Source organism: Macaca nemestrina, chromosome 6 (assembly GCF_043159975.1).
Source record: "Macaca nemestrina isolate mMacNem1 chromosome 6, mMacNem.hap1, whole genome shotgun sequence".
NCBI lineage: Eukaryota > Metazoa > Chordata > Mammalia > Primates > Cercopithecidae > Macaca > Macaca nemestrina.
The window spans coordinates 117,002,629-117,026,174 of NC_092130.1; the positions used below are offsets into that span (position 1 = coordinate 117,002,629).

General features: G+C 40.7%; 1 protein-coding gene across 2 annotated transcripts in view; it reads right to left on the bottom strand.

Moving 5' to 3' along the window:
- Positions 1-2,932: 2,932 nt before the first annotated feature.
- LOC105499420 (GRB2 binding adaptor protein, transmembrane) overlaps positions 2,933-23,546 on the bottom strand; it is a 38,899-nt gene continuing 18,285 nt past the window's right edge. Inside the window, exons 3-5 of one of the 2 annotated variants that reach the window (XM_011771977.3) lie at positions 7,515-7,667; positions 4,726-4,790; positions 2,933-3,856 (exon numbers count right to left, since the gene is read on the bottom strand). In XM_011771977.3, coding sequence (XP_011770279.1) covers positions 3,093-3,566 — 474 coding nt within the window. In that variant the 5' untranslated portion in view covers positions 3,567-3,856; positions 4,726-4,790; positions 7,515-7,667 and the 3' untranslated portion in view covers positions 2,933-3,092. The remainder of the gene's footprint in view (positions 3,857-4,725; positions 4,791-7,514; positions 7,668-23,546) is intronic. The other variant, XM_011771976.3, reaches the window with a different exon arrangement.

Genomic DNA, 23,546 nt, shown 5'->3' on the forward strand with positions numbered 1-23,546 from the left:
GCAGCCATACGGTGGCCATGAGGCTATAGAGATGAAGATAAAAGTTGAAACACTAAGGGTGGCAGAGAGGAAATAGAGAAAGAGCCTGGGCCTGTCTATATGGCATCATTGAGCTGACGTTAGCCATCAAATGCCTAACTGTAGCCTCCTTTTTAGGTGAAATAAATGGAACTATCAGTGTCCAAGCCCCTGGAGTGTGGTTTTCTGCCATTACAGCCCAACTCATTCCTAACCGATGCGGCCTCCAAGCCTGTTTCTTCTTTAAGTCTTCCTCATCTCCGTAAAGTACTTTGCAATTATCCCTGTAAACTTTTCTCTTTCCCACACTCCCAGTCTTACCCCTCCCCTACCAAGCACACATGCTGAGTCCGTCAGTAAGTCCTGTGTCATCTCCTTGAAGGACAGGCAGCACTGTCAATGTGTTTATCTGCACTGCAGCCACTCTGGTCTAACTTAAATGCAGAAGCTCCTTAGCTGCCTTACCCACTTCCATTTTGGCCTCTTTCCAGTCACTTCTCAACCCAGTAAATCTTTTCAAAAATACTAGTGTTATCATCATGTCTCTGCTTAAAACCCTTTACTGATTCCCGTTGCACCTATACTAGAGTCAAAGCCACATACTAAGACTTATAAGAAGCTCATGGTCTCCTATTCCCTCCTTCACCAACCCAGCAGGTGTCCCTCCAACCCTTCCTCAGGAAGCTCTAGCCACAATGGCTTCCCAGAGCACCATAAATTCTCTTAGGCCCCCAGATTATTTTCGCATGTGGGTCCCATTCTTACCCTCTGCCCATCACATTTATTATAGCTTCCTTCCGCCTTCAAGTCTCGTTTAAGTGGTCTCCAGTGAGGCCTCTTTGACCACCCTATTAAAATGAAAATAGTCTTTCCTACCCAACCCCATTGCTTTCAAAAACAGGAAGAATTTTTTATAAAGCACCTTCTACCATTTTGATACGTATCCACTTAGGGAAATAGAAATCATGTCAATTTGTTTTAACAGAGAGAATTTAATATAGATAATTGGCTAAACAGGCATTGGCAGGATGAAAAAACAAAAAGGGGACACAGGTACTACATAGATAGTAACTGTAACAATCTTGGTTGAGAGTTACCAGACCTCAGAGGAGGAGCCCTGCCGGGCTGGGATGCAGAATTCTGAGGGTGTCACTTGTCTCCTGCACCACTTCAGGAAGTTGGAGGAGGGTCTGGCTGTGAGAGTCTAAGGGAGGGTGCACCTAGCTGGTGCTGGCACTTCTGACAGGTTGCAGAGAAGCTGGTCCTGGGAGTGATGAAAGAAACTAGAAAGCTGCAAACAACCAGTGATGCTGGAGTAAACCGCATAGCAATAATTCCTGTGGGGGTGAGAGAGAGAATAGGCAGGAGCAATTCCCTGTTGCTTCCTATTGCCTTTCAGTCTTCCTTAGTGCCCCCTATTGGTAGAGCCTAGAATGGATCCACCTGGCAAAAGAAATGTTTGCAGAAGCCCAGGTTAAGCAATTCAGAGGAGCAAATAAAAGAGTAGATTTAGAGATGAGCTATCATAGCTTCATGACCAGCATTGTATTCATTTGTTTACTATCTTTTCTTTTCTACTAGACCGTATGTGTTCAGGATCCATGTCTCTCTTTTTACTATTGTAACCCCTCCACCAACCCATGTCCCCCATGTGCACAGCACAATAGCAAGTAGACAGAAGATACTCAACAAATATTCACTGCATGGATGAATAATAGATGAATTTATTAGATTCTTTTCCTCAAAACTACTCAGCAAAATGTACAGTTCAATTCTCGTCAGTAAAACATGAGACATTTAGTGCCTCATATGATGTTCTAGGCATTTGGGCTAAAAATGCCTAGAACATCATAAGAGGCAGTTTCTTTTCATTCAGGTGGGAATTTAAGACATTTTCATATGAAGCTAGGTAATAAAATGCTGTGGCAACATTCATATGTTTAAATGTCCTAAGAATTGAAGAGGCATCAAAACTTATATCAGAAAATAAAAAGGTAAATGCAGGTTTGGAGTGATTCAGGAGATGTGCAGAAGAACTTATAATCTGAAGCAGGCTTGAGAGAGGAGGGAGAAAAGCAAAGCTGTGAAGGAAGGATAAGTTTGGCAGGTTTCGAGATGATTCTGCTGAAAGCAAAGAAATGAGAGATAGTAGGAGAAGTCATTGGAAAACAGAATTGGAACCAACTGTGGAAAATCATCAGTTTTGGAGTTCAAATTATGGGTATTATGTCTTTTGCAAAGAGGGGGCATTAAAACACTTTAAGCAAAATAAATGATGCTGCTGTTGAGAATATTTTCTGAAGATAAATCTGGCAGCACCATGGGTAATTGATTGAGTGGGTAGAAACTAGAAGCAGGAGGACCAGTTAGGAGCCTATGACAATAATTCTGATCCAGATAAAGATAATAGTAGAAATAAAGGAAAGAGATAACAGGTAACATTTAGAAAGAAGACTCAGTATCACATAATACAGATTCAGTCTGGGGCAAGGAGGGTGGAGAAGATATCTAGAATTAATCCAAAGTGATACACATAGGGTTCAGAAAGGTGGAGATAGAGCAGAGACTACCTACTTATCAGAACTTGATTAATAATGGCATCAGTACAATAAAAATCACAGTGAATTATTTTCAGTATTTTAATTTTAATTTTATGTTCAGGGGTACATGTGCAGGTTTGTTATGTAGGAACATTTGTGACTTGGGGGTTTGGTGTACAGATTATTTCATCACCTGCATACTAAGCATAGTACCTGATAGTTTTTTTCCCCTGAACCTCCCCCTCTTTCCACCGTCCTCCCTCAAGTAGGCTCTAGTGTCTGTTGTTCCTCTCTTTCTGTCCATGTGTTCTTATCATTTAGCTCCCACTTCTAAGTGAGAACATGTGGTATTTGATTTTCTGTTCCCATGTTAGTTTTGTTCTTTTTTACGGCCGCATAGTATTCTATGGTGTCACCACATTTTCTTTATCCAGTCTACTGTTGATAAACATTTAGTTTGATTCCAGGTCTTTGCTGTTGAAAAATTACAGTGAGTATTTGTCATCCAATAACAAAAGTCAGTATTTTGAAAAGCTAATATGAATCTGGAAGAATGTATATATCTTCATCTTGAGGAACTTCAGAAGGACGAGGCTTCTGGAAGTTGTAATAGTCAGAAGATGTCTCATTTCCATAGATATGCTCCTCGAAATTGGACTGCTGTGTGTTTTCATATAGTTCCTTATCGGTTTTTCCTTTAACTTTGGGAGGACCTGCTTCCACATTTTCATAGTTTTTGTGTATGTTATTTCCCTTGACAGCAGATTTGTGGTCTTGGGTTTCAACTGAGATTTTATGCCTTAAGCCAATGATGCGGGGGCCCAAGAATGTTTTAGTACAGACTTTTCTCCTGCTGCTTCGCCTTTGCAAAAACCTCGGTAAGGTAAATCGTGTGGCAACATGGTGTTTACAGTGCCAAACACACCCAATTCCACAAACCACTAAGAGTAAAAGAAGTGAAATTCCTACAGAAATGGCCACTAAATTATTTCCACAGCTTTTCAACATTTCTGTACGAACAGTGCTGTTTAGTGGTTTGGTGTTACCCTTAATGAATTCACAATGTAATTCCTTGTAGCCTAGTATTATTCAAAAATGAGTTTGGAAGCTCTTTTAGGCATTTCCTTTTCAGAGCTGAAAGAATGCTATCTGGTAAAGTCCTGATGCAATTAGAGGAGAGAGTGTATAAACTTATTTTTGGAAGATGGCTCTCTTCGTGTGTGATGCTCTTCACATTACAGCCATTCATGTATAATTGTACTGTATCAAGGGGATTTTATTCCATTCCGCTTCCTTTTCTGTTAATGAATCACAAAATGAAGCAGAAATGAGTGGAAGATGACAGCAGAGTAGAAAACTCAAGAAAAAGAAGGTTGAATGTCAGGTGCGGTGGCTCACACCTGTAATCCCAGCACTTTGGGAGGCCGAGGTGGGTGGATCACGAGGTCAGGAGATCAAGACCATCCTGGCTAACAAGGTGAAACCCCGTCTCTACTAAAAATACAAAAAATTAGCCGGGCGTGGTGGTGGGCACCTGTAATCCCAACTACTCAGGAGGCTGAAGCAGGAGAATGGCATGAACCCGGGAGGCAGAGTTTGCAGTGAGCCAAGATCGTGCCACTGCACTCCAGCCTGGGCAACAGAGCGAGACTCCCTCTCAAAAAAAAAAAAAAAAAGAAGGTTGAATGATCTGCCATCCAGAAACCTGCTATAAATTAAAAATACGTTAATTGCATACTTATTATCTAACATAGAAAAATTACTGATTTTCACCAATGCATTAAACACCAGCATATAGTGAGCTTCTGCTTTTAATATAAAATACACTACCTGTTGTGATGAAAGAAAAAAGAGTTAGAAAAATCCTGTCCCTGCTCAAGCCTGAGTGGTTTTATCACTTAGATCTCCACATAGTTTTTGACAATTAGGTTAACAATTTTCAAGTGAAAGATAATGTTCTGAGCACAATAGAAGAAATGGGACATGTGCAGACAAGTGCAATCATCTTCATTACCTGTCACCTCTTCTGTGAAGCCCTGCCTATCCTTCTTTGGAGCAGGCAGAGGCCTTGTGTTTTTCTTAACCATTCCTTCTTCTGCAATCCCTCATTAATGAGTCCATTCTCTACTATAGTGCCATAACCTTAATGAGAGAATTGTATTCTTACTCGGTTAAATGGTGGGCAGGGTTCAGGTCATTTCATCTGTATGTTCCTAGAGAACAGCACAACACCTAGCACAGAAAATGCATCCAATCAATATTTATTGAAAGAAAGAATGCATTTAAAAATGACTGCAAATTTCAGCATCTAATTGCTTAAGATGATAGTTTAAAACTCAAGGGTGCAGTTTATGCTTAAAACATGATATGAGACCTTTAAAGTAAACCAGTGTATTTTCAAAAGCCTTTGTATCACAGGTTTTCTCATAGCTTTCAGAAAATAACTTTCATCTAAGATGATTTTACATTGTTTTCTGTTGATGCTTTAAAATGGCAAGGAGATAAGAAGGGGAAGTGTTCAACTGGGCTGCATGTTCCATTGTGATTTTATGAACAAAACATTATTACTGTATATTTTCAGTCTGCATGTAGACATAGATCCAACAGTACCTGTGAAATGATTATTATCATTTATGGAGTGTTATCATCAATAATGTTTAGTTAAGAGCTTCAGCTTTTAAACACTGTTACAGGGATTATCTCATTAAATCCTGCAGCTGCTGTATGCAGTATGTACTATTTGTACCATCATTTTATAGATAAGAAGAGAGGCTTAAAGAAGTTAAGTAACTTCCTTCCAACCAAAATGTGACTGACTGAGAATTCAGGTAAAAATTTCCCCAAAATATTATTTATCCAAATATCCGTAACATGCTAAGTGCATCAGTCACTAAATTTGTATAGCTTGATTAGCTCTGAGGTTTTCGAAGGTGGGAAATTATATATTATTTACCTTTGTATTACCAACACCAGCATTAGACATAGAATGACTAATCTATTAAACGTTGGTTAATGAAGGAAGTAATCTCCTTATGGGATGATAATAACAGTAACAATGAAGAAGAAAAGTAGAAATTCACAAAATGGTGCTCTTCTTTTAGTGAATATTCATGAAAAGTTTAATGGTAATGAATGTTCATAAATCTGTCTAAGGTTAGAATATATTAATATGCACATATTTAACTTGACATTTCATATAATAAAATTAAATAAGATGTGCAGCTAATTTATAAAATTTTTTTGATAAAAATACAGGGACAAGCACCCCAGATGCAGAAACGTTTTAATCTCCTTGGAATTTTGGGGAGTAATATTGAGGTTGAGAACTGTATGGTCCGTTGCCGGGCGTGGTGGCTCAAGCCTGTAATCCTAGCACTTTGGGAGGCCGAGACGGGTGGATCACGAGGTCAGGAGATCGAGACCATCCTGGCTAACACGGTGAAACCCCGTCTCTACTAAAAAATACAAAAAACTAGCCGGGTGAGGCGGCGGGCGCCTGTAGTCCCAGCTACTCGGGAGGCTGAGGCAGGAGAATGGCCTGAACCCGGGAGGCGGAGCTTGCAGTGAGCTGAGATCCGGCCACTGCGCTCCAGCCTGGGGGACAGAGCAAGACTCCGTCTCAAAAAAAAAAAAAAAAAAAAAAAAAAAAGAGAACTGTATGGTCCGCCACACAAGATTTACAATCTGTAGGATCTCTCCTTTATAAGGCCAGCCGCGCTTGTGTTCAAGGACAAAAGTTTAGCCAAATGACTTTAATCATTAGGACCTCATTTTCTGTTTGAAACAGATGAGCGCCAATTATCTGCAAGATATTTTATGATACACATGGTTACCGATTTAAGAAATTAGTAGCTGGGCGCTGTGGCTCACGCCTGTAATCCCAGCACTTTGGGAGGCCAAGGCAGGTGGATCACGAGGTCAGGAGATTGAGACCATCCTGGCTAACACGGTGAAACCATCTCTACTAAAAAAAAAATACAAAAATTTAGCTGGGCATGGTGGCGGGCACCTGTAGTCCCAGCTACTCCGGAGGCTGAGGCAGGAGAATGGCGTGAACCCGGGAGGCAGAGCTTGCAGTGAGCCGAGATTGTGCCACTGCACTCCAGCCTGGGCGACAGAGCGAGACTCCGTCTCAAAAAAAAAAAAAAAAAAAAGAAAGAAAGAAAAAAAAAAGAAATTAGTTGCCAGAGTATTTGAAGTAAATTTACAAAATAAACTTTAAATATTGATTGAAATTAATCAACTTTTGAAAGATACTAGTTCTGCAACAGAAGTCACGGTGAGGGTTGAGGAAGGCTAACTGTTGTCACTTCTGCAGCTGAGGATAAGGCAATAAATTGCCCTCTTAATTTTTAAGAAGGAAAGGTATTTTTACCATCTATGTTATTCTATGTAGAGTGGATATTCTGGTACATCCAAAATATTAAAATTGTTTGTCTAAGAGATATTTACCAAGATAAAGACAAGAAGACATTTTACAGAAAAAAAAATGCATCATTTTCTTTGAAATAACGTTACAGGAAAAAACCCTGTGAGACATGAACAAAGACCTACTATAATGAAAAACATATTTTAAGCAATAATCCTTCAAATATAGTTTAACACTTTAATAATGTTCACTTTGCCCAGTTTGAAAGAAGACTCTGTTTTCAGTTCCAACAGGTTACCTAATAATTTGACATTGTTCTTAAAATCGCAAATTGCTGAGAAACTTCAGGAATTTTCAAGTAAGATGATGCCCTTCTGTTTGGAAACAAAGTAACAGCAAAGCACAATCATATTGTAAAGGAACATCAACATCACTCTCAGTTTGTAAATTGGGTTTCCCCCTTATAGCTACATAAGGCATTTTTTTCTAAAAACTGTAATAAGATAACAATCATTGATTAATTAAAGACAAACTTGTTTCTTATAGTTTTTAATCACCCAAATACCTTAAATCAAGTTCTTACTTACCTCAACATTGGTGTGTCAAACTCTCTCTTTTGTTCTTTTGGTTATGTTTTAAATCTGCATGGGGTTAGAACTTGTTCCTCTTTTCCACTTTGGTAGGTTACTTCCTTCTTTCCCTCCTTTCAGGTTATTTAACACTTGCAAAGTTTCCTGGCTCTAGAGGAAGTTAGTATCAGATGCAGCAGAATTAAGATAAATGGCGTGAGTTTTTGAATAAGGAAGTCTGGCCCTTCATCTTTGTCAAGTAATAATTTTTTAACTGTGTCAGAAAATAATACGTAAAGCCTACATGGTTTTTTATTCGGGCCATATTTGCAGTTCCCATTTTAATATCAATAAAAGTCACTTCACTTGTACTTTAATTTTCTCAAAAAAGAAATATTTTAAATGTAGTAACACATAGGTCTTGGGCTTTTATTATTATTATTTACTTGTGTTGCTAGACCAGTCCTCTCTTAGAACATTTCAGATCAAAGTGATAAGGCCTAAGAAAGACATGATTATGGACAGGGACAGTGGAGGTAAAGGAAAGAGGCATCCAGCTCAGAGGGTGGTCAGGGAAGGCAAGACCTGAGCTAAGCCTCATAAATAAGATGTTAAGGCAGAATAGGGGTGTCCTGGACAAAAATCTTACAGTGAAGGAGGTTACGAAGTTGTGAAGCTATGAACCTGATGTGCTCCACATTCTCACCAGTATGTTTAACTGCAGTATTAGCCACCCCACCAAATAATATACACACTCGCCTGCCTAGGCACACGTCTGTAAGAAAGGCAGTTTATGCAATGTTTGTGTAAAATTATGATTTTCTCTAGAAAGCAGGACAACTGGTGCTCATTTAGGTTTTCCCTTTGAACTTAAAAAAGTTGTTTAACCCCTTATTATTTTAGTTTTTCTAAGGATAAATAAAATGGAGGGAAAATGACTGACACTTTCCTCAAATAGAATTTTTTTGATGTCATAGATATAATTATTCTTCAAATTTATAAAATAAATGTTGTATATATTCAAAATATAATTATTGGATCATTATCATTTGTAGGGATTAGGTTTTATGTCTTGAATTCTATATTTTCCTACTTCCCAATCTTCGGCCTCACAAAGTACATATTTATTGTCTTCTTTCAGTTCCTTTTTAATCACAGCAATTATGTCTAGGTTTCCTTTTCCTGCTTTTTCTTCCACAGTTATATGGTTTGGGTAGTTAAGGGCTTAGGAGGTAGTTCATTGTTCTATAGTGTAATTTGGACTGGATCTTTCATCTAAGTAAATCTTCCTCTTCTGTTAATTGATGATAGCAACTACTTTACTTAATTGTGATTTAAGTTTCTAGCAATTTCTTGTGTGTCAGTTAGTATCTATTTATTTTAACCCATGCCCTTTTTCAGATACTTGAACTGAGTAGTATTAGTGATGGTAAAAATGAACAAATGTTTGTGTTGTGAATTTTATTTGAAAGCTTGCCAGACTGAAAGCATCTTTCTGGCTATTCTGGAAGGACCCCGCAACCCCCATGCGACTTGTTAAGGGTATTATGGGAATTTACATTTTAGCATAAAGCATTATGTTACCTGGGAAAGGTAATGCATTTAGTAGCTAACAAATTTATTAACACTAATTGGTTTATGGGATTAACCAAAAAGTAGCTAGAGTTTTAATAAAATGTGTCACTGCCTTCCAACTAAAAGTTGTTCACTCTGTGGCCCAGAGTTATAAAAATTTTAAAGTGGCCGGGCGCAGTGGCTCATACCTGTAATCCCAGCACTTTGGGAGGCTGAGGCAGGCAGATCATCTGAGGTCAGGAGTTTGAGTCCAGCCTGACCAACATGGAGCAACCCTGTCTCTACTAAAAATATAAAATTAGCCGAGCATGATGGCACACGCCCGTAATCTCAGCTACTCAGGAGGCTGAGGCAGGAGAATCGCTTGAACCCAGGAGGCGGAGGTTGCAGTGAGCCGAGATCGTGCCATTGCACTCCATCCTGGGCAACAAGAGCGAAGCTCTGCTTCCAAAAAAATTTATTTTTTTTTAAAGTAAAAAAGTTGAGCAGCTAAAGATGAAGTGAGACAGCATGAATAGGAAGAGGTAAAAATAAAACCATTGTTGCTTTAGTTATGCTTAGGGCCAATCCTGGTAGCAGCTGGCAAACTTAAATCACATAATTTGTAGAGTGTAAGGGATGGAATTTACTGAAATGGATCTCAGATATTAGTCAAGAGATTCATTCCCAAACTTGAATGTTTATCAAAATCATTTATGAAGTTTTAAACAAATATGTAAATTTCTAGGACCTCGAAGATTCTGCTTCATCACTTCTGGAGCGGGGCCCAGAGATCTTTATTTTAAAACCTTAGAACAACATCTAGAAATTTATGGGTAGAAAATGAGATGTTATACAGACTGTGAGGGGAGAGATGGTTAGATTTTATTTTACAGTCTTTTGTGTTATTTTACATTTTCCACTAACATGTGCCACTTTTGTACCAAAACAAACTTTAAAGCCTCCCCAGGTGATTCTGATTTGCAACCATGTCTGGGAACCACTGATACAAACGAACCCCCGGCTGCAGTGCAGATAAGTGATGTGAGTTAATCCATAGCCTCCAGCCTAGACAGCAGAAGCCTGGTCTGTATATAAAAATCCAGTCCCTCCATTCTGACCCAGCACTTCTGTGTTGTACTACAACACTATCTCAATGAGGAACAGATGAGAAAAACGTCCTTAGATGTCCCCTTCAATAGTCTATCTTTTCTTCTTCTTCTTACATCATGAGGAGTTGGGGAGATATACATACACAGATAACAAGAAGTTGGGGAGAAGGAAAAAGGAGAGCAAAATCCATTAGGGGGTCCCATAGGAATGAACTATGAAAAGCATAACCCTATTGGTGGACCCTTTTAAGACATGAAATTTGCCACCTGGAACGCTTCTCTGGCCTAAAATGATGAGCATTATCATGGTTCATTTGACAAATTAGAAAGGTTAAATTCTGGTCTGAGACTAAAAGAGGAAACGCCAAAAGAAAAAGTAAAAGGACCCAGGAATTCCATTCATTGAGTGTACACACTCAATAGAAATAAGTATCACTTCTCTTTATAACAGCTTTAGGCATAATAACTCAAAGCTCTAGAAATAACCCAAAGGTCCATCAATAGTAAAATGAGTGAGTAAAGCATAGTAAATTCATATGATGGAATACTACACAGAAATGAAAAAGAAGAAACTATAATACTGACATACACAACATCAGGATGAAGCTCACAAACAACGCAGAATTAAAGAAGCCACATACACAATACTATATACTGTATGATTCCATTTATATGATATCAAAATTACATAAAACTTATCTATGGATATATGATAGAGGTCAGAAGAGCTGTAGTTACTATAGACCTGGTGATGCATCAGGGAGCCTTCCTGGATGCTGGAAAGTTCTATATCTTAATCTTTGTGGTGGTTATGAGGTGTATTTTATGTAACCATTCATTAAGCTGTACATTTAAAATTTGTGAACTGTATGTAAGTTGTATCTTAATTAAAAAATAAATTGGGAATGAATAAAAGAATTCTTTTATGTTATAAAAATAGAGATAATTAGATGTATTTTTTTATTCATACAGATTACCATCTTCTTTGGCAAGCTGGTCTACCAGTTTCAGCAAAGGAATTCTGTGCTTAATTTGAGGTAGACTTTTAACTATTTGAATTCTAACTTTATTTGAAACTTCCTGAGCCTCAGACTTGGTGAAGCTGACATGAAGATGAATTATTAATGAGTTACTAATGAATATTGAGCTTCAACCCAGTCAAAGAAAGGGGTCTTATTTTCTGAGATCAAAAATATTATCATAAATACTTTGACTTACTCAAGGGATGTGTTCCCCCAAGATCACGTACAACCCAAAAACATATAGGTATAAATCAATTTATACCTATTTCTTTTTCATCTTGATTAAGTAACACAACTGTGAATCTTGCTTTCTTTGTCCATGAGTTAGCAATGGATGGGGCTGTCCCTGAGGTTCCTTCAAATCTACTAAGTAAAAATAACAAAAATTGGTCATCAACACAGTAAGAACAGAATGTTTGAAACTGGTTTTCGTGTTTAGTATACACTTCCCTTTAGTCCAACTCCCTTTTCTTTTGGTCATAAGTCTTTCCTAATTGCTATGCAAATCAGATAACATGGTGTGAGTCTTACTTCAACTTTAGTTGAACAACATTGTCTCTTCTTCCTTCACTGTTTCCCCTTTTATTCCTTCAGATAAAACTAAATGCACATTGAAGAAATCAAATAACCATTTAATATGAAAAAATTTTGAAATATTTTACTTCTTCATGAATAAAACTGAAAACTGCATAATTCAGTATTCCTATAGCAGATACATCATTCATCTCAGTCTGTGTATATAATTCCACAGGTCATATAACCCATAAACTATTATAATGACAAGTTTTTTTTGTTTGTTTTAGAAGAGTTCTGTGAACTAGTACATAAGACACCAAATAAGTCATTGTTTGATTCTGTCAACTTCTTCAGTAAATGTTGAAAGGCATAGTACAACACATTATAATTTTTTTTTTTTGAGACAGGGTCTCCCTCTGTCACCCGGACTAGAGTACAATGGCATGATCTCAGCTCACTACAACCTCTGCATCCCAGACTCAAACGATCCTCCTGCTTCAGCTTCCCAAGAAGCTGGGATTACAGGCATGAGCCATCATGCCTGGCTAATTTTTGTATTTTTTGTAGAGAGGGGTTTCACCATGTTGCCCAGGGTGGTCTAGAACTCCTGGACTCAAGTGATCTGCCCACTTTAGCCTCCCAAAATGCTGAAATCACAGGCTTGAGCCACCGCACCTGGCCACATATTATAATTTTTAAATAACTAAATTTGAAATTGCACATGTAGTCAGGCTAGATGAGAAAACTGCTGGATTCACAGGAACTTTTCTCCCACAGACAGCGTCAATCACTATTACCATTTCAAAACTGGCTGCATTTGAGGGCTAGCTCATTAAAGGAAAATAATACCCTAAGCCTTTGCTTTAAGACCCTGCGTGATCTCAGATGTACAATGATTCCGACAATCAGTGAAAGGGAGGCAGAGAAAAGTAACAGCTTTAGATCTGCTCTTTTTACAAAATGGGATGGTGCCCTGCATAACTCTATTTCGATAAGGAGAAGCAGAGGGTGAAGAAAATAAGAAAACAAACACTAAAAGAGTGGGTGGGGCAGGGAACCTGTCTAAATGGGTCTTGATAATCAGGCTCCCGCCTTTTATTCTCCCTTGGGAAACATGCTTTGAAAGCCAATTCATCTTTAGATGAACACTGGTAAACATTCACCCAGAACTTGAGAGCACTGGTGTAGGGCATAAATGGTATGTGGTCTCAGGTAAGCCAGTGTGATGCTCCTGCTAAACCTGCTTTGTGCTTCCATATAGACATCACCTTCTCCTTGGATATATTAACTATAGACTAGGCTAAAGTCACAGTGGTCTTTCTTAAGTGATGTATCACTTACCATGATATGCTCCTTTTATTAATTTATTAGAATTTTAAGTCTATCTCTGTGCTGTCCTCAAAGTCTATTTCTATCCCTGACATTGATTAATTTGGGCCAGTCATTCAATCACAGAGCGTCTCAATTTCCTCATCTGTAAAATGGATTTTAAGAAGTCAATGATTCTTTGGTCCAGTTGCTCACTGGAATCTCCTGAGGAATTTTTAAAAACATGACTGCTTAGGTTCCAGGCCATAAAAATGAAAGCAAAATCTCTGAGGGTGTAACTCAAGCATTAGTATTTTTTTAAAGTCCCTTGGGTAAACAGATGTCCCCTGCTAGCCAGTATTGAACACTCAGAGCTTTCTTGAACTAATATTCTGTGACTCTCTGCCGTACCCTCTTCAGTAAACCACTTAACTGTTTACTTTGGGTTTCTTCACATGAAAAGGGAACTTGAGAGAGTGCGTTGAAAGAAAAACAGCCTGCAAAGTGCTTAAAATTCATCAGAGGAATATATATCACTAAAAAGAAAGAACCCAGGGCCGGGCGAAGTAGCTCAGGACTGTAATCCCAACCCTTTGGCAGGCCCAGGCAAGCGGATCGCCTGCGGTCAGGAGTTTGAGACCAGCCTGGCCACCATAGTGAAACTCCGTCTCCACTAAAAATACAAAAAATTAGCCAGGCGTGGTGGTGGGCGCATGCAATCCCAGTTACTCGGCAGGCTGAGGCAGGAGAATCGCTTGAACCGGGAGGGGCAGGTTGCAGTGAGCCGAGATCGCACCATTGCACTCGAGCCTGGGCGACAAAGAGGAACTTCGTGTCAAAAAAACGATAAAAGAAAGAAAGAACCCAGGAATTTGCATACTGGCTAAAATGGCACTAATACTTCACATTTATTGGGCACTGAACATAAGTCAAACATTTCTCTAGTCCCTTTACATGAGTTTCCTTTTTTAATCCCCACAACAAGCATGTGGATGAATATTATTCACTAGTTTCGAGATGAGGAAACTGACACACAGATCAGTTGAATTACCAACCCAAGTTCATACAGCTTATGCCAGAGCTTGAATTCCAACTTGTATCACACAATTTGAGTCCAGAGCCTGTGCTTTTGAGTCTAGAGCCTGTGCATTGTACCTCTGCAGTACTGTGAGCTACCCTTTTATTTTTTACTTTGTTTATCTAAATTCCTGTGATGAAGTCTCAGATTAAAATCTGCTTTATTCCAAAGGGGATGAAGTCAAATTCCTATTTATTTCACACCATCCAATCTGAGCTAAAGACAGTGCCCTGACAGTAGAATACTGACGGACTAGAGCAGAGCTCTTGCCCAGGCTTTAGGAAAGTATGAGAGGTTTTAATAAGTAATTGAGGAGATATAAAAATGAGAGTCTGAACTGTAAGATCATGAAGCTTGTGATTAGAATTTTTCTTCTCTACAGTTCACAGCTGGGGAGTGACATGCTCAAAACAGGGCTTAAGTATGGCAACCCTGGCTACTATCATGCAGAATCATGGAAACAACCTCATGTTTACCTCTGACTGGATTTAGCAAGCTGCTCCAAATAGAGACAGCCCATGTCTCCGCATATGCAACGACATGTCCATACTCCAGATCACACCATCTCTCGCCTGCACAACTGCAATAACCTCTTCCTGCTCTTCCTACACTGGCGACACTACAATACCTCATCCTTCGGCTGACAGAGTGGTATTTCCCAAATTATAAATCAGATCACATCAGACCCCTGCATAAGACCCTTTACTGGCTACCTACAGTCTTAGAATTAAACCCCAACCCCTAATACAGGCTATAAGGCTCTCCATGCTTTGGCAGCTGCCTCTTGCTGTTATTTCCTCCTGTGTCCTCCCCAGATCACTAGCCTCCAGTGACCCTTCTCTGCACCTCCTGTGTGCCCAGTTCTTTCCTGCCTTAGACCCTGCACTAGTTGTGCCCATTGCCAAGCTGCTCTTCTCCTAAATCCTCCCACCCCTGCATCCTTCTCACTGAGGCTTCCTCTTCCATATCCCCCCCCAGCGAGGATTTCCATGACCTGCCCAGTTTGAAGTGCACCTCAACAGATGCTCTCACTCACTATCAACCCATATACACTGTCACGGTCACCCACACAAGACTGTCACTCACTGTCAACTCTACATACATTATCATTCCTACCCATGCTTTCACTGTTATCACTACACATGCTGTCACTCCATCTCACCATCACACACATGCCCTCACTGATACCCCATACACAGGCTGCCCCTCTCTGTCACCACTATACATGCTGTCATTCACTGTCAAACCTACACATGCTGTCCCTCCCTGTCACTCCTATACATGGTGTCACTCACTATCATTCCTACACATGCTGTCCCTCACTGTCACCCCTACACGTGCTGCCATTCACTGTCACTCCTACACAGGCTATCACTCACTCTCACCCCTACACATGCTGCCCCTCTCTGTCACCCCTACATAAGCTCCCCCTCACTGTCACCTCTACACATGCTATTACTCCCTGTCACCCCTAAACATACTGTCCCTTACTGTCACCCCTATGCAGTCTGCCATTACTGTCAACCCTACACATGTGGCCCCTCACTGTCACCCCTAAACATACTGTCCCTCACTGTCACCCCTACGCATGCTGTCATTCACTGTCACTCCTACACGTTTTCACTCAATGTCACCCCATACATGCTGCCCTTCTCTGTCACTCCTACATAAGCTGCCCCTCACTGTCACCTCTACACATGCTATTACTCCCTGTCACCCCTAAAATACTGTCCCTTACTGTCACCCGTATACAGTCTGCCCATCACTATCACCCCTACACATGCTGCCCCTCACTGTCACCCCATACATACTGTCCCTCACTGTCACCCCTACACATGCTATCACTCACTGTCACTCCTACACGTTTTCACTCACTGTCACCCCTACACATGCTATCCCTCACTGTCACCCCTACACATGTTTCCCCTCACTGTCACCCCTACACATGCTGTCATTCACTATCACTTCTACACATGCTGTCACTCTGTGTCACCCCATACATGCTGCTCCTCACTGTGACCCCTACACATGCTGTCATTCACTGTCACCTCTACACATACTGTCACTCCTACATGTTTTCACTCACTGTCACCCCTACACATGCAGTCACTTGCTATCACCCTTACACATGCTGATCCTCACTGTCACCCTTTTACACGCTGTCCCTCACTGTCATCCCACATATGCTGTCATTCACTGTCACTCCTACACATTTTCACTGACTGTTGCCCCTACACATTCTGTCACTCAGTATCACCCCTACACATGCTGTCCCTCACTGTCACCCCTACACATGCTATCACTCACTGTCACTCCTACACACATTATCACTTGCTGTCACTCCTACACATTCTCTCACACACTCATGTCACTCATACACACATTGTTTCTCACTGTCACCCCTACATACATTGTCACTGACTGTCACCCATACACATGCTCTTACTCACTGTCACCCTACATATATTGCCATTCACTGTCATACCCACACATGCTGTCACTGTCATCCCTACACAAATTGTCACTCACTATCACCCCATATATATTGTCATACATGACCACCTTACACACATTGTCACTCCCTGTCACAGTTACACATGCTCTCACTGTCACGACTACATACATTGTCACTCACTGTTACCTCTACACACACTCACTCACTGTTACCCCTACATATGCTCTCACTTCATCCCTATGCCCATTATTATCGTTAGCCCTATACACAAACATGTCACCCCTGCACATGTCATCACTCTCATCTCTGCACATGCTCTCACTGTCACCCTGTACATGCTGGTACTCCCTGTTACCCCACACACACTGATGCTCACTTTCATACCAACTTGTTTCATTTTCATAATAGCTTGTAGCACAATCTCATACTTTGATATTTTGTGTTACTCTTATCCCTCCTAAACTTAGTGCTAAGCTCATGAGAAGATGAGTTATGTCTTTCTTGTTCACTGCTGTCTTATTTATCAGTGTCTGTCATTATCATGCAAAAGGGGTTCAATAAATCTTGCTTATTAATAAATGAAAAAGTAGGGATTGGTTTGGGAGAGTAATCTCGGGCTAAAACAATAGAGTTTATGGTGTTAAACATAAATGCACATCACACAGCATATGCAGCACTTGTAAGTATATTTTACATATATATACACACACAAATATTTGCACACATACAAATATACATATATAGTTTAGAGGATAGCAAATAAGTACAGTCAGGTAAAGAAATTGAAAATCACCACTACTTTGGAAACCCCAATTTGCCCCACCCCATGATGTTCTCATCCTTCATCTAGAGAGTAACCGTCATCTTGGTTTGTTTTTGTTAATCATTCTTGTTCTTTTTAAGAATTTGGTCATCTAGGCCGGGCGCGGTGGCTCAAGCCTGTAATCCCAGCACTTTGGGAGGCCGAGGCGGACGGATCACAAGGTCAGGAGATCGAGACCACAGTGAAACCCCGTCTCTACTAAAAATACAAAAAAATTAGCCGGGCGCGGTGGCGGGCGCCTGTAGTCCCAGCTACTCAGGAGGCTGAGGCAGGAGAATGGCGGGAACCCGGGAGGCGGAGCTTGCAGTGAGCCGAGATCGCGCCACTGCACTCCAGCCTGGGCAACAGTGTGAGACTCCGTCTCAAAAAAAAAAAAAAAAAAAAAAAAAAAAAGAAAAGAATTTGGTCATCTAAATGTGTGCCTGTAAATTGTTTTGGAAAACTAGAGCGCAAGTACAGGCTCAGCTAGTGTAGCAATGGCAAGATCCCCAGTCTTTGATGAGGCTCTCAGGAGAAGCGAATCCATACTGAACCATGAGACCAGCTTGTTGAGAACTTACAAAGCCCCTTCTGGGGAGCTCCAAAGTCAGTGGAACGGGTGTGGAAAGTGCCATGAGAAATACACAGCTTGTCAGGAAGCTGGCAGGGCTGTAGTGTGGACCAGACACGAGATGGCTGATGGAGACAAGGTCAGAGCCAAGGGTTGCTTTGTATTTTCTGCTTCTAAGTATGGCCTATCGGGTTGGTCAAAAAATAACATTTTTGGAGTAAAGAGGACTTTTGGCTAATTCAGGCAGCAGAATGTCAAGACAAGACAATTGTAGGCAAGTATAGGGGCCAGGGTCACTGGGACATTCTGTACTTAGGTTTGAAAAGGGTGCAAAGTTGGCTGGGTGCGGTGGCTCATGCCTGTAATCCCAGCACTTTGAGAGGCCGTGGCAGGTGGGTCACTTGGGGTCAGGAGTTCAAGACCAGCCTGGCTAACATGGTGAAATCCCATTTCTACTAAAAATACAAAAAATTAGCCAGGTGTAGTGGCACGTACCTGTAATCCCAGCTACTCGGGAGGCTGAGGTAAGAGAATCACTTGAACCTGGGAGGCAGAGGTTTCAGTGAGTGGAGATGGTGCCATTGCACTCCAGCTTGGGCAGCAAAAGCAAAACTTCATCTAACAAGTGCAAAGTTAACTTGAATAGGGTGCATTATTTCCAACAAAAACTGTGTCTGATACCATTTGATTGGTTGATTCATTTAATATTTGTTTAGTTTTACACTTTGCCTCTAGATTGTCTTTAGGACTGACTTTATTGCATACATATAAATTCCATTTGAGTTCTTTTGTTTCAAGGGACAGAGCCACAACTCAAACTGACTCATACAAAGTGGATTTACTGACCTATCTAACTAAAGAGTCTATGTGCTTACTTAGTTTCATTGGCAATCTTTTATTTCTCAAACTGCCTGATGAGTACATGGGTATTCATTATAATAATCCTCTTGAATATCTGAAATGTTTCATAATGAACTAACATAAAACAAACGTGAAATGACTGGATCCAGGGTTTCAAAAATGTCATCAGGTCTTGGTCTCTCCTCCTTTTGGTTGGTTCCCTTTCTTCTAGGAAGCCCCTAAAGCTCCAGGCTCCATACAGTGGCAGTATAGTAGCAAGAATGCTTTTCCTGTCTACACTTCCAGAAGTCCTAGAGTTGGCCACTGGCCTGAGTTAGGTTCCAAGCCAATTGTTGGAACATCCTGTGGCTAGAGATGTGTGATGCTCTGATGGGTTAGCCAGGCTCACACACCCACCCTGAAGCTAAGGAATGAGGCCATCAACTCCTCCCTACTCCAAAGCATGGTGTGCCAACGACTAGCCATGACGTTTTGACTATAAGAAGGTGAAGGGATGCTAGGCAGGAGAAACACAAGTGACCACTTCAATTCTTGAGGATTGTATAAAGGGATAAGGGCAAAAAAAGAGTTCTCTTAAGAGAGAGATAATAACTATTTCTCAAGTTGTCTCCCAAATTCTGTTGAGGACCTAAGGCAGCCCCTAAGCAGGATTACTATCAATAAATCATAAAGAAGCACCAATATTATCCTATTGGTAGAAGGAAATACTGGAATTATACTTTTGTCAATAAAACTAGTATTGACACTCTCCACTGTGACAAAAACTCTCCTCTTGAAGAAACTCTCCCCAGGCTGAGCCTTTTCTCTACTAAGTACCAACCTTGGCCTATACAGACTTGGAACAAACACTAACAGTTTCTCACAGCTCAAGGCCACATCCCTAGGATGACCCTAGCTGCCCCTTAAAGTGTTGCCTGAAAAAACCTCAAAGCTACCAAAAGAATCCACTGTTTATTCCAGCCAACACCTGAAGATAGAGCCCTTTGTCTCCTATTATCTATGGGAGAGTAGGAGCTTAACTTTGATCATGTCAGTAGCAAACTCAGATGGGTTTCACATGGAGCAACTCCCCTCTTCCTGCTTTTTGTAATTTTTTCCCTTTCCTGGCTCTACTGAGCCTCTGCTCATTCCCTCCCTATTCCCTCATTCTCCCTTTAGATGCTGAGTCACCTTTGTACAAATCAAACTTGACCACAGTTCACACTGGGCTCTTTTCCTCATTGCAATACTATATTACTGATTAAAAATCTTTCTTTTTTATTTTACTAGTGCCCAGTGTTGTTTATATTACCTTCAGGAAAAACAAACAAACAAAAAATGTTACTGTAGAAGTGCCAGGATGCTTTGGGAGCAAAAATTTTAAAACCAAAACTTAGAGAAGGCTGCCCTCTACTGCTTAAAAATCTTGGTTTGGCAATGTGTGTGCATAGTTTTGTTTTTGGTTTCTTTTGTTTATTTTTTTCTTTCTCACTCCCTATTTTTGTATGCATGCCCAGTTACTAGTGTCTTTGTTATAAACATGACTTCTATGCAACTGATTTTTAGAAACTATCATACTCCGGACCAATACAACTTAAGCAAGATTGAATGGCTGACCTTTTTCGCTTGCTTGCTTGGCTATGGATAGACTGCCTGAAAGTACTAGTCTATAAATTAAGAGGACATCTCTGTAAGTACTTAAGACTGACCAAACAAACTAAAAATCATTGAGTTACACCATATAAATGCAATAAACTCTTCCTTTACATCCGATTAGCAAGAGAGCTTGCTCATGACATTGTTTGTCTGCACCTCTTTGATCTTTTTCTTTGGTGAGTGTGAGGAGCCTTTGTTAAAAAAAAAAAAATTATTTCTTTCTTTTTCACTATAGGAACCTGGACAAATATAGAAACTTTAAAGGTGAAATATTGATAAAATTTCCCTGTAAAAACTCATCAGAAAGCTAGGATGGGTAATGATCCTGAAGTAGTCCTCTCTCCAACTCCTCTATTAAGGATTTCTTGGCAAACTCTTCCAAATAGTCCCTTCACTACTTCTCTGCTTTCCACCCAAATAGCTACTCTTAGCACATGACTTCATTTTGTGCTTTGCTGAGAAGATGGTTGCCTTGTGCTGGAGGCTCTGGCTTCTTCCTTCCTCTTCAGCTGTGTCCAAAGTTCTCTTCTCATTGCCAGCTTCAGAGAACAGCTGTCTTCCTTGTCCCAAAGGTGAATTCTTCTCCTTCTTCCCATCCCCTCAGATCATATTCCTTCAATAGTCCTCACTCTTCAACACATTGAAGTGCTTTTTCCATTTTAAGCAGTTATAACCCCAATGATCTTGCTGGATAATATTCTACATGGAACTCAATTTTCCTCACCATCACTTCCCAACTTTTTGAATGACCTAAATAGACTGTTCACTCTGTCCCACCTACAGAAACTGCATTCACACAGATTAGTTAACCTCTAATTATTGTTCTCCTTGACCCTCCTGTAATGTTTTACACTTTACTTCCTGGAGTCTTTCCTGCCATCTCTTCTGGTTCTCTTTATATACCTCTGACATTTTCTGATTATTTTCTGTCTCTTCCTGTCTTCTAACTCATAGGACTTTACATGTTTTGTTTACTGGAGTCTCTAATAAAATATTTTTGAAAATTATGTACCACTTCATACACTTTTAAGTTGACATGTAGATTTTGTCGTAATATTAAAGAGTGATATGGTTTGGCTGTGTCCCCACTTAAATCTCATCTTGAATTGTAGCTCCTCTAATTCCCATGTGTCCTGGGAGGGACATGGTGGGAGGTAATTGAATCATGAGGGTGGGTCTTTCCCATGTTGTTCTTATGATAGTGAATAAGCATCACAAGATCTGATGGTTTTATAAACGGGAGTTCCTCTGCACACTCTGTTGCTTGCCACCACGTAAGAGATGACTTTGTTCCTCATTTGCCTTCTGCCATGATTCTGAGACCTCCTCAGCCATGTGGAACTGTGAGTCAATTAAACCTCTTTCCTTTATAAATTACTAGTCTTGGGTATGTCTTTATTAGCAGTGTGAGAACAAACTAATACAGTAAGTTGGTACTGGTAGAATAGGGTGCTGCTATAAAGATGCCTGAAAATGTGGAAGTGACTTTGAAACTGGATAACAGATAGAGGTTAGAGCAAATTGGGGGGCTCAGAAGAAGATAGAAAAATGTGGGAATGTTTGGAACATCCTAGAGACTTGACGGGCTCAGAAGATAGGAAGATGTGGGAAAGTTTTGAACTTCCTAGAGCCTTGTTGAATGGTTTTGAGCCAAATGCTGATAGTATGGACAATAAGATCCAGGCTGAGGTGGTCTCTGATGGAAATGAGGAACTTGTTGGGAACTGGAATAAAGGTCATTCTTGCTATGCAAAGAGACTGATGGCATTTTGCCCCTTCCGTAAGATCTGTAGAACTTTGAACCAGAGGAGAGATGATTTAGTGTATCTGAAAGACTGTTAGAAATTGCTAAGCAGGGAAGCATTCAAGAGAAAGCAGAGCATAAAAGTTTGGAAAATTTGCAGCCTAATGATGCAGCAGAGAAGAAAAAAAACATTTTCTGAGGAGAAATTCTAGCTGGCTGCAGAAATTTGCATAAGTAGCCAGGAGCTGAATGTTCATCATCAAGACAATGGGTAAAATGTCTCCAGGCATGTCAGAGACCTTTGTAGCAGCCCCTCCCATCAGAGATCTGGAGGCCTAGGAGGAAAAAATGGTATGCTGGGCTGGCACCAGGGCTCCCTTGCTGTGTGCAACCTAGGGAGTTGATAGCCTGCATCCTAACTGCTCCGGCCATGGCTGAAAGGTGCCAAGGTACAGCTTGGACTGTGGCTTCAGAGGGTGCAAGCCCTAAGCTTTGGTAGCTTCCAAGTGGTATTGAACCTGTGGGTGCGCAGAACTTCTGCCTAGATTTCAGAGGATGTATAGAAACGCCTGGATGTCCAGGCAGAAGTTTGTTGTAGGGGTGGGTCCTCATGAAGAACCTCTGCTAGGGCAGTGGGAAGGGAAATGTGGGGTGCAAGTTCCCACACAGAGTCCCTACTGGGGCACTGCCTACTGGAGTTGTGAGAAGAGGGCCACCATCCTCCAGACCCCAGAATGGTAGATCTACTGACAGTTTGTACCATGTGCCTGGAAAAGCTGCTAAAACTCAATGCCAGATGTGAAAGCAGCCAGGAGTGGGGCTCTTTCCTGCAAAGTCATGGGTTGGAGCTGCCCAAGGCTGTGGGAGTCAACCTCTTGCATTAGTGTGACCTGGATGTGAGACATGGAGTCAAAGGAGATCATTTCGGAACTTTAAGGTTTAATGACAGCCGTATTGGATTTTGGACTTGCCTTAGGCCTGTAGTCCTTTTGTTTTGGGCAATTTCTTCCATTTGAAATGGCTGTATTTAATCAATGTCTGTACCCGTATTGTATCTAGGAAGTAACTAACTTGCTCATAGGCTCATAGGCAGAAGGGACTTGCCTTGTCTCAGATGAGACTTTGGACTGTGGTCTTCTGAGTTAATGGTGAAATGAATTAAGACTTTGGGGGACTGTTAGGAAGGCACAATTGGTTTTGAAATGTGAGGACATGAGATTTGGGAGGGGCCAGGGTGAAATGATATGGTTTGGCTGTGTCCCCACCCAAATCTCATCTTGAATTGTGGCTCCCATAATTCCCACATGTCCTGAGAGGGACCCAGTGAGAGGTAATTGAATCATGGGGGCAGGTCTTTCCCATGATGTTCTCATGATAGTGAATAAATCTCAC